Source organism: Centruroides sculpturatus, unplaced genomic scaffold, assembly GCF_000671375.1.
Source record: "Centruroides sculpturatus isolate CEXI.00-Female unplaced genomic scaffold, Cexi_2.0 scaffold268, whole genome shotgun sequence".
NCBI lineage: Eukaryota > Metazoa > Arthropoda > Arachnida > Scorpiones > Buthidae > Centruroides > Centruroides sculpturatus.
In genome coordinates this window covers 670,129-682,067 of record NW_019384499.1, presented here as the reverse complement: position 1 = coordinate 682,067, position 11,939 = coordinate 670,129, and the positions used below count along the sequence as shown (strand labels likewise).

The following is an 11,939-nucleotide window of genomic DNA, read 5'->3' as shown; positions in this document are numbered from 1 at the left end:
AATGACCCTGGATACACTTTTATCAGTTAGAATAAGTCTAGCAACTTCTATTTCCCGAGGCATGCATCAAGTTAAAGGTCTGCTTTATATATTAATTAATTTAAAAAAATAGGAAAAACATGATAAGTAGAAACGATAAAAGCAAATGTAGGAAGCCATTTATTTTCGTTTTATATTAAAATTTGAAATAATTGTATACGCTCGATGATAAATTATGGAAATACGTAATGATAAATGGTTGTTTCTTATGTTTTTATAGGGAAAATTTTTTAAATTATATACGTCGATTTTATTATACAACTTTTAAATCTTAATATAATGAATCATTTTCTTAACCATTACTAATTTGACTTAGAAACCGAATTGAAAGAACACATGGACAGTCCAATGACATCAGATTAGGTCCGGAAGAACAAACGTGTTACATTCAACTAATGCTGGAGGCCAAGTTGCCAAAGAAGCGGGTCAGCAGTCTCGAGCAAACCTCAGCTCGAAAGCCTATAGGTTAAGCTTACAATATAGGCTTTTCTTTTCCTGTTCTTTTTCGCACTACTTGCGATGCAAGTGTTTATTAATCATTTGTAAAAATTTTAATTGTATACTTAGTTTTTAAAATTTCTAAGTATACAATGAAAATTTTTACAAATGATTAACAAATACTTGCACTAATAAATGTATAATAAACCATAAATTTTAGAAATCCAAGAAATGTAATATCTATAGAAATTATGAAAGGAGGATATGATTTTTATTTCTAAAGTAAAGATGGTGTTAATGTGGTAAAATCTAACATGCATACATATACATGCAACATACATAACCATCTATGTATATATACGTTTACAGATTTATACAGAAATTAAAGGTGTACAGTACTTTTGATTTTAGGAAAAGCAATTAGAAATGAGTGTATAGACGATGTTAATTAATTTAAATGATGACTTTTATATTTTTATTTAAGGATTTACTTAGTAGTGCTGATGTCTGACACTGTATAGTATTACACGGAGAATTTTAAGAACCAATGAAGTGTTTTTGCAGTAAAAGAGCTTAGAAAGACGTGACATCATTAATATCCGGGTATCAGAATTAAAAACCGGCAGGACCTGTCCGCTTGTGTCACGTGGTTCACAGAGTCAGTCACCGAACTTACCTGTTGCACCGTTAGTCTATTAGGATAACGGTACAGAAGCAATCGTACACTCTTTTAGCTCTGTGATGAATGACACAATTGCTCTGATTTGATATAGATAAAACGTCGATTTGCTTTTGTTGGAACTTTAGCATGAATTTTTTAGATTTGTAGGAATACTCCTATCTGGATTTAATTATTCGTGCAGGTACCATGCGGTTCTCTTCGCTCTTATGTGGATAATCTTGTGATGCCTACTGCATCGAGGCCGTGCTCTTGGGCACGGTGTACCAAGAGGGCGAATAGGCCTATATCAGAATGGATTTTTTTGTTTTTCGGATTAATAATTATATTGCAACAATCAGGTAAGTTTATATTTATAAAATTATATTGTAAATTTAAAGCGAATAAGTTTTAAAATCTGGTTAGTTTACATTATAAACCTTTGAAAAATTTGCCCGTTTCAAGTTCCACTTCATAAAATAAGAAGTCTGCGAAATTAAATCAGGATTTTTATATAAAAAGTTATGCATATCAAAAACAGCGGGTGATCTCGATCTGAAAGTGTTTTCTATTCTTAATCCGACAGATAACAATGGAAAGCAAATTGATGTCGCGTAAAAAGTAGAGCACAGATTAAAAGAATACTAACTGAGGATTTTAAAATTTCAGTCTTCAGATACGAATCAAATTACAACGACAATAATGATGGCTACATCAAATTTTACATAGCGTAATCCAAGACAGAACGATCATTTTTATCGTTTCTTTCTATTATACAGTTTTATATCAGTTCGATTATATATTTCTTGATGAAATTTCGTAATTTTTTCTGAAATTCTTAGCAAAAATTCAAATCTATTCACACAACTAAGAAGGTTTGTCAAAACCTGTAATTAGAGAATAAAAGACTGGAACAAGAAGATACGATGGAATCGAAACCATTAATATTCTAATTGGAACTTCAGGTTTTCTTATCATTATCTAATTTATAACCATTGAATTGAAGATATTAATTGTGAATTTTATTGTTAGAAATAATAACATACAAAATTCAAACAGTCACTTCATTCAACAATATAAAAGAAGTGTTTAACTGCTTTAATGTAAGTAGCAAATTTGGAATGAATGGGATTTAAAAAAGAGAAATGGTTTATTGCATTGATAATTGATTTAATAAAATTGATAATTTTATGAAGAAAAGAACGTTAGCATTATTAAATTATTTTTATTTCGTATATTAAGAAAACAGTCTGTGATTAATATGAATTTCGAATATAGAGAATCTAATGAGTACTAGAATAATGATAAGGGATGTTTTGATCGTTCAAAGCGTATATGATACGAATAATTATTTATTTAATTATATTTTCTTATAAAAATGAGAAAACTTGACATTTAAACAAAGAAATTGTTTACATTCCTAAAAGTTGCAGACCTTCGAATTAGTCAGTAGAAATTTCAAGTTATTCGTATTATTGTTCCATTTAATGCAAGTTAAATTATAGCAATATTACAATTTTATACAATAAAAAAATATATATTATAATCTGTAGAAGTTTAACGTTTTTTGTTTGTAATTAAAGGAAATTTGTGCTCATTATAATGCTTTGATTTTTACGTTTAAGTTTTTGAGCCACGGATCTATATTTGTAAAGTTACGGTCGATTACACCAACAAAAAATTCAGACAAGTTCTAAAGGAAAAAAAGAAGTGTAATAACAAGATAAAACAGTAAAATGTAGAATATAAGTGAGAGCAAGAACCGACATAAATGACGATAAATATAGGATTAAAAATATCAAGACTAATCCAGAAACAAAAAAACTGATGGCAGATGTCACGAGCAATTGTACGAGCAAACAGTAGTGCCAGATGTTTATCAACATGCGAAATAATTTTTTGATTTCGATCTCATTAACAAAGACCCGTTTTCTTTATTACATCCGTATTTTACTGTATTAACAAAATTTTCATAAATACAGAAACCAAATGTACGAAATTCCACTAACGCCATGTTTGTTTGTTGCGTTATCATCAAAACATTCCGTCTGTAGGACGGCGAAACCTGTTCTCCCAGCCATTTTAGGTCAGCAGTTCAATCCTGAAGAAGAGGTCGACTGGATCTCAGCCTTGTCCATATGTAGGTTGCTTGATTTCCCATCTAGCTGAAAAGAAGTAACAGCACCTATTGCTTTCTAATAGTTTTTACAGCGCTTTATGTCAATTGGAATTAGAACGTCGTTTCAAAAATTTATGATTTGTATTGTTTCTATTGTCCATTGTAGTCTTAATGCGTTATCATTTGTCTACCGTTACAGGAATAACAAAACTTATACGAAATCGATAAAATGCATGAAAAAGTCTCTTAATATAATGATTATTTACAACACATATAGATATTTCGAGATCAAAAAGTCTTTCATTTATAGAACCCCTTTTACTTTTCGTAATAATGCCTATAATTTTCAATGTCTTTAACAAAATAGTTTTCTATAAAAAAAATACTGTGGTTTATTCCTATTCAGTTCAAACTTTAATGCCTTGATAACTTTTCGTTTTTTCATATTAGCATTTTTTCAATGACCTATTCAGCGAAACAAAAAGAAACGTTTTTTTAAGAATTAAAAATACAGTAATTGTTAGAAAAATCTCAAATATTTATATTTAATTTAGACCCTAAATTTAATCTATAGTTTATTTTATTAATATATATACTGTATATTTAGCTTTAAAAATAAGTGCGATTCCTTGAAACGGAATGCAAATGCATACAGAATAATTTGCAAAAAAATAATAAAAATCTTTATTTGGTTCATCGAAATGAATTTGTTTGCTCTCTTTCTCCGCGATTGATAGCCTAGTTATTAGAAATTTTGATGTACGTTGCTTTGTCCTAAATACAATAAGCCCTATATTTTACGATACATTTAAAAATGTCATAGTTGCTTATCGAGTCTTTCGAGTAAAGATTTGTTTTTTATTCTAGTTTTTCGATAAAATCCATTAACAAAAAAAAAAACGTCTCGAATAGATGAAAATCAATAAATGAATCTTCCAATGGGATCACTTTTTGTTAAGAGATTCGATTATCAGTTATTTAAAATAAAATTAAGGTCATCGATTATCGTCTAGGTTAGTTATGTTACAATTTTTTTACTGTATTAACGAAGATAAAAATTAACAACAGTTAATGTTTTAAATTCTAAACTTTGAGGAAAGACGTACCTTTTTTTTCTCTTCAGAATATGCATTTTATAGCTTCGAATTAATTTAAAAAGTTTTATAGATTTACGTGATACGAGTAAACACAATTCGCTAGTGAGCTATTTTTATAGTTTACTGTTTTAAAAATAATCTTAACACGTTTATTTCATCAAAATCTCTTTCCTAGAAGGACGGAAACAAGGACAAGGTTTAACTGGTATGAATCCTTATTTTAAAATAAATTTGTTACAGATTTAGTAAACTTTAATATATTTTTACGCTACTTAACGAAAAGAAAATTTATACGATACATAAACTTTTATTTCTCACATAAATTTATTATTAAAACTGTTTTTAATTATTTTATTTTTTTGTGAAAACTAAAATAATAGGTACATATATTTTAACTGTAAAGCGTATATAAAAACAAATCAGGATTTTTCTGAAAAATTCGAAAACCTGCTGCCTGTATCCTTTAAATTTTTCTCCTTTGAAATAATTGGCTTGCTGCCATTGAAACTGTTCGTTACAGTAGCGAAATTTAAATTATTGTGCACAAGAAACGAGATTTTACATATTATTATTAATTTAAAATTAATGAATATATATAAAAACGAACATTTAAAATATTATATCATAAAGGAGAGAGAAAGAATCCAATCAAATTTTATATATTTTGTGAAATAAACTTGCAACTAATGTTATTGAAAAAAAAACCCTTTGATATCCTATCTTAAATTGAGCAGATGCTTCTGTTCTAAAGTTTGCGGGTTAAACCGAGACAAGCGCAGCTAGAATAAGAAGTCATTATCTTGTTCGGTCGTCCACATCTACCACAAACAACAAATTGTACCTGTCTCGCCCTATCGCTTCTCCATGTGATGTGGTCCTGGCTGCTTACCTCGATAACTATGCAAGACGAAAATAAAAATTATACCTAATCTTTATCGGCACGAAGAAAATAATTGCAATATATTAACTCGTTTGTACTGTACCTAGAAAAATGCGATTGTTTAATATTCAGTAAAAACATATGAACTTGTTAAATCATTTGTCTATAATTAATAATTAATTTCGGCTTTTTAACACGTAAATTTATTCTTGTATTATTTTCATTTTGTTTTTGTAATAATCAAAGTTGTGGTATATAATGTATAAGAGAAGAAAGAACAATATACTTTTATACTTTATTCCCTCTCTCTCTCTCTCTCGGCTTATAAACAAATTGATGCGTAAGATTATACTTTTAAGTAAATCTGATTTGAGTCCATTAAGCGATACTAATTAATTTTATTTGATTAAAATTTTTAGTGTATTTCATGTTCCCTTCACTTAACTTAAAATTTCCTTATCATTTGGAATGATATTTTTCCTTCGTTTTCCTTTACTCTCACAATTAAAAAGTAATTTATCAATTTATCACTTAAGTTAGTTGTTTCCTCTTCTTTAAAAATCAATTAATCCTATAGATAGCTTGCCATTTCCGTTCTTAAATTTTATTCAGAAACTATATATAAATATTTTTTTTAATAATAAATTTCTAAAATTTAAATTGTATATTTTATTTTATTTTCGTTTTAAATAAGTCTAAGAATGTTAAACTTTTGCTTAGAAAATAATTAAAATACAGGGTAGCCCAGGATTAATAGGACAGTTAAAAATAATACAACTACCCTATTACTTCGGGGCCACCCTGTATGGAATATACTGTATTATTACTTACATATTTTTCTTCGTTTTATTATTTTTATTACAAAAATTAATAGTTATAGAAGTTATTTAATATTTTTATCGAATACATTATTAATAAATTGAATAATTTATAATTAATTTAAAGATTTTAAATGAAATGATTAATCTGTAAAAATAGGCTTACGTTGAATATTAAATTGTTTCCTGGTGTGTAATAAAAAAAATTTAATACACTTTTAAGAATCGAAAACAATAGGAAAATGAATTTTCAGAACGTTAAAAAAGAAATTCGAATTTATTTACAATAGCTTGCGTGCAAGTTTTAAAAAGTTTTTCGTTTAAATAATTGCAATTAAAACATGGTAAAAATCGTAAAGATTTGGCTTAATATTCAGATTATCATCTACATTGTTTAGTAATCAGATTAGTGCATTTTATATGGATTAAACGTATAATAATTATATTCAGTGAACTATTTAATCAGATAACACGGTGCTAGTTCATATATCTATAGAATAACACCACGAGTTCGTTACACATTCTAAGTGTTTTTATTGTTATGTAATTTAAAATTTAAACCGATTTTAAGCTTTTAACCTTTAAATTCCATTTTCAATTTTGTAAAACAAAAGTTGTATTTAAAAAAATTTATTTTATAGATTAGAACAACTGTAATGAAAAATGAGTATATTATTTAGTTTATTTTCGTTGTACGTTACATTAAATCAAACTGTTAAGTTGTAATTATTCTTTAGTAATATTTTTAAAAAACCAGTTTATGCCTAAATGAAAATTTTAATTAGACAATATAATTGCTTTATAACGAAATTCTCTGCAAAGTAGACCCTGTTTAGTAGCATTCTATTGCATTTTATTCAACTTAAGTTTAAATTGATATCATTTCATTAATCTCAAACAGTTTTAATAGTTATAATACATGCCGATAAACAAGTTTTCATAAGTATTGTGGATGAATATAAATTTATTAACTAGTTTTTTTTTCTAAAAAGCTTTTCCTATTCAATTCTAATGAAATTTTATCATTGAATTCTGTTTACAGTCATGGAAAGCACAGTGGTGCATTATCCTATAGGCAAAAAGGGCAATTTCCTGGGGTCCCCACCAACAGGAGACCCCAAATCGATCTTTTATTAAAAAAAATATTCTACCCCAAAACATCCTCCCGAAGAAAAATGTCCGAATCATCAATGAACACGGGGCCCCCTAAATCAAATTCGCCTGGACCCCATGAAATCATAATGCGCCACTGAGAAAATAAATAGTATAAAAGTTTAAGCATGAAGCTTACGTCTTCGTGTAGAGAAATAAATCCGTATAAAACTTTTATACTTATTTATTGTGTAAGTTTATGTTATAAAAACTTAAAAATGCAACCTATATATTTAACCCGACGAACATTATTTACGATAGAACAAGAGCGAACTGTTTGTATTTAATTGAAAAAAAATCCCTATAACCTACCATTATTCAGTTAGGTAGGAAAATTTAACAAAACAAAAGAATAATTTGCTTAAAAAAAGATTTACTTCATTCTACTTTTCTATACATTTAACTAGCACACTCTTTTGTAAATAAGTTGTAAATTTAAATTTCGTGTCTAGATAAATAACTAAAATATAATTTACTTGTTACTGAAATGATATCTTTTCTGTATATATTTTTTTCTTTTAATTTTTGAAGTTTACTTTGAATATTTACCTCATTCTAATAACAAAACACTTCGAGTGTTTGTTTAGAATCAAAACGGGCCACCGATTTTGTTAAAATGGAATTAAAAATTAAACATTGTTCAATTTTTAATTCCATTTTCTCTGCTTGACTTGGCTCTTATCGACCCGTTTCGATAGTCGACACCTTAAATAAGCTTTCTTTTTTTCGAACCCTATTAATAACTAAAATAGAACTTGATTAACATATTTCCGAAAAGCAAGACCATCCATTCAAATCGAAAAGTCATTTTTTCGTACTTATTATTTAACCTAATAATTACTTATCCTGTGTTAATTTCTTCGAAAAATGTCATCTATGTAATAACAGGATTAGGGTAGTTAGGACGACCTAGTTTACTATTATACTGTCGAATTAACTGCCAAACAGCAAAGTTCAATCACTTTCTCATTTTCAACGTTTCCAAATATTTTAACTCGTTTGACAAGCTGCCGAGTTTAATGACAAGCGCTTGTAACGTAGGAAAAAAAAGTTACCAGAATAAAATATGAGACAATTTCCAGAATGTAATGACGTAAATTCGTATACAGGATAGCAAATTTAATTAGTATCCTCGTAAATAAATATATTAGAGGTTATATCATTATTTAAACGTAAATAAATCTTCATTGATCGTATTTGGAATAATGGGACATACTTTCTTACGTATTAAAATGTAACCCATTACTCTCAATTCATTATAAACATTATTAACTAAAATTCGAGAAGAATGACGAAAATTTGGTTAAATCTCCCTCGAAGAGAAATGTTTAATATTAATTAAAACGTTATTGACAATAATGAGTGATACGAAAATGAGGAAAATAGAATTAAGGACATATTAAAAATCCATAAATCAGTAACATTTGTTCCACTGGTCCAGTTTATCATCAATATCCTGGATCTTCTTCCTTCACTGATAGCTAGAAGCAATGGCTACAGATAAGCTATGTCGTAGAGAAATTTAATGAATTGAGCGTACACTGTACATAACCTATTTCTACCGCAGTCCGTTCTTAAAACAACACCCAAAATTAACCTCATTTCTGAATTTCTAGTATTTCCTGTCATCTTGTCAGCTGTTCAACAGTACAACAAACATTTTGATATTTCCTTAATTATCTCGTTACATTGTTCAATTTTCTTCGGGAATTCTTTCGTAGAAATCAATAGTAAGAAATATATAAGCAGTTTGTCTACGAAATGTTTTCTACATCTTTCGAACATGTTTTCTACGTTTAATTTTAGTTTCTGTTTAATTTATTAAAAATTTTGAAATATTATTTATTTTTATCTAAAAAAATCTTATCGAATAAACGACGGAAAGAACAAACTTAAATTATTTTCTGTTATCAGTTTTGCTACTGTCTCTGTTATATTTTGGCGACAACTAGGTCTATAACCTGTCAAAAATTATTAAAAATAAGGGTCAATCCTCTGTCACCATTTCCTCAAAGTATTTTTTTTTATTTATGATTATGATTAATTCTAATAAGGTCCAAAAAAGTACATTCAACGGATTGTTATTTTAAGATAGATGATTGACTAAGAGAGAATAAATTGATTCGAAATAGATAAAGTACAAACTTGCACCCAAATCTTTGTTACAAAAAAAAAAGTCAACGGGTCTTTTTACTCTATTGATTATCATTCTAAAGATTTTGGTTCCTTAATGTGATGAGTATTCTAACAGAAACTTTGACCTTTTGTATTCCAGTTAAAATTATTATCGATATTCAACCTTATCCTCGATTCTCAAATTATGAACTGTCCTAAATTATTAATATACTACTAAATGGAAGTAACAAATATAGAATGTAAACGGCTAATTCGTAATTAGCAGATCGAATCGCATTACTCTTGAGAATAACACAAAATTAAACAATAAAATAAATTTTGCAATTTTTATAAATCATACTAATTTTAGATTTTTAACATTTATAAAATTTATTAAGCATTTTAATGTAAGAATGGCTTCGTTTTTATGTTCTGTAATTTATTTTATTATACTTTTAGGCTATAAGTAATGTAAATAATAACTGAAGAATATAAATCGCCATTCTATTTTTAAAGTATCATATTTTTAAATTAAATTCTTTTAACAGTTTTCGAATACTTGAAAGATTACTTTGAATTTAAGGAAAATATAACATGTTTAATAGTGTAAATCTATAATAATATTGCAATTTTTCATAATAATAATATCAATAATTGAAAGTGGAGAGGAGAAATCGTCATTTTATTTATGTATATTTTATATATATACACACACACTACATCTAGTACTATGTATATATAGACTTTACGTATAATTATACATATTGGATACGTTTATTACAAGCTTATATATAGGTATAAAAAGTGTATAGATAATAAATTCTGGTAAGGGTCAGTTAGTTATTTAAAAAGTCATAAAAATAAAAATGGGTTAGTTTAGTGATAAGAAGCATAAGATTCAGTCACGGTTGATAAATTCTCATAAGAAATACTATTTAACAACAGAGAACTGTGAGACCGTATTCCTATCTGTGGCGTTCAGAGGCCATGACAGGTGATCGATTTGCCAATCGGAGTCAAGCACAGAATGGCCTTTCGACTTGCCAAGATATTTAGTGCAAGGTCGCTTGTCGAGTGTACTTTCCAGTAGCTCGTAACCACCCTTTTCTCATTTATTCTCATTATTTTTCCAATAAAACGGAGCTTCTATATAATAGGCACAAGTATATCACTTACAGTTTCTAAGTATCTTACAAAATCAGAATCACTATTGTTTTATGCACATATCTAACGACATTGAGATAAAAATACAAGAGGAAAAAAAACGTAAAAATATTATTAATATGAATATTTTGTCCTTGTAGCATTTCCTGGGGAAGTTGTTTTATTTTTTATAAACGTATTCTTTATCGGATATTAATTTTTTAAATTTAATTTTTGTAGTTAACTACCTGTATTGCACCAGAAAATCTTTCCCCCTTCTGTTTTTTTTCTCATACGAACACCCTGTAATAGAACCTATTTATCCGGGATAATTTGCCCTCTTGACCTACTGTCACATCACCTGCCACATCAGATAACGGCTACGGAAGTCATCCCCAAAGAAAATTGCTACTACCGTTCCGATATTGAATAATCGCGTATTGAAATTGTTCCAGTAATAAATTTCGCAGTACTAGAGTCGATAACTACTCAGAATATATGACATTGACCATTCTTCTTAGCATTACGAGCATAATTACGCTAGCGTAAACAAATGAAATCGTTTCTATCATCTTACAAAATAAATTCGTGCTGTGTTATCAGCTCAATGACTCCGAGCGGGAAGAGAATAAGCGGGTCAGCTGTTCTCGCTTTAGATCGTGAATCGTCTTCATCTACACCGGTTCCCAAACGTGTAGGTCGTGACCCAGTAATAGGTCGTGATAATGCTAGTTATGGATGGCCGCAGTAAGAGAAACATACTCTCCAGTTGTTAAAATCGCAACTAGTCACGCTAGTAGACTTATACTCTGCATGAAAACGGTGTTCTAGAAAAGCCGATTTTTAATAAATAAATGATTTTAAAATCTTTCTTAAAACTTTGTAAATTCTGAACAATATAATTTTCAACACGATTTAATTATCTTACTGATTACAGAATAGAATATTGTATATTTTATCACGATGTAAACATTGATGAGGTTGATTAATAATAATAAAAAAAACTCTTAAATTATTTTATTTATTTACTATTCTTATAAATGTCTTACAAAATAATGTTTAATGTCTATTGCATATTATATTCAACTTTTTGATAAACAAATCTATAGATTTTCTTTTTTTATAATAGTGTTTCACTTCAGAGATGGGGAAAATATTTTGCACTGTTTTGATATAACTAAAAATTATTTTATCAAGAAAATTAGAATGATAGGGGAGATCGGGGCAAGATCGGCATGTTAAGCTTTACTTAAATTTTGTGTAATAAATACTGCTGTAAACTGAAAAAAAAGCTATGCATATTGTCTATTGGAATGTTACCTTACTATAGAACTGGTTAAAATCAGTTTGGAAATAAAAATAATTAAAATAATTACAACTTTACAAGAAGAGAGAAATTGACGAAGTTGCCCCGGGTATAGGGGCAAGATCGGCAACTTCTCTCTTTTTGTAAAGTTGTAATTATTTTAATTATTTTTAT

The 11,939-nt window shown here is 28.0% G+C and overlaps 1 protein-coding gene across 1 annotated transcript in view; it reads left to right on the top strand.

Annotated features, from left to right (window-relative positions):
* The first annotated feature begins 1,192 nt into the window (after positions 1–1,192).
* The window catches only part of LOC111622014, a 57,954-nt gene continuing 47,207 nt past the window's right edge, over positions 1,193–11,939 (top strand). Inside the window, exon 1 of the mRNA XM_023364315.1 lies at positions 1,193–1,497. Coding sequence (XP_023220083.1) covers positions 1,383–1,497 — 115 coding nt within the window. The 5' untranslated portion in view covers positions 1,193–1,382. The remainder of the gene's footprint in view (positions 1,498–11,939) is intronic.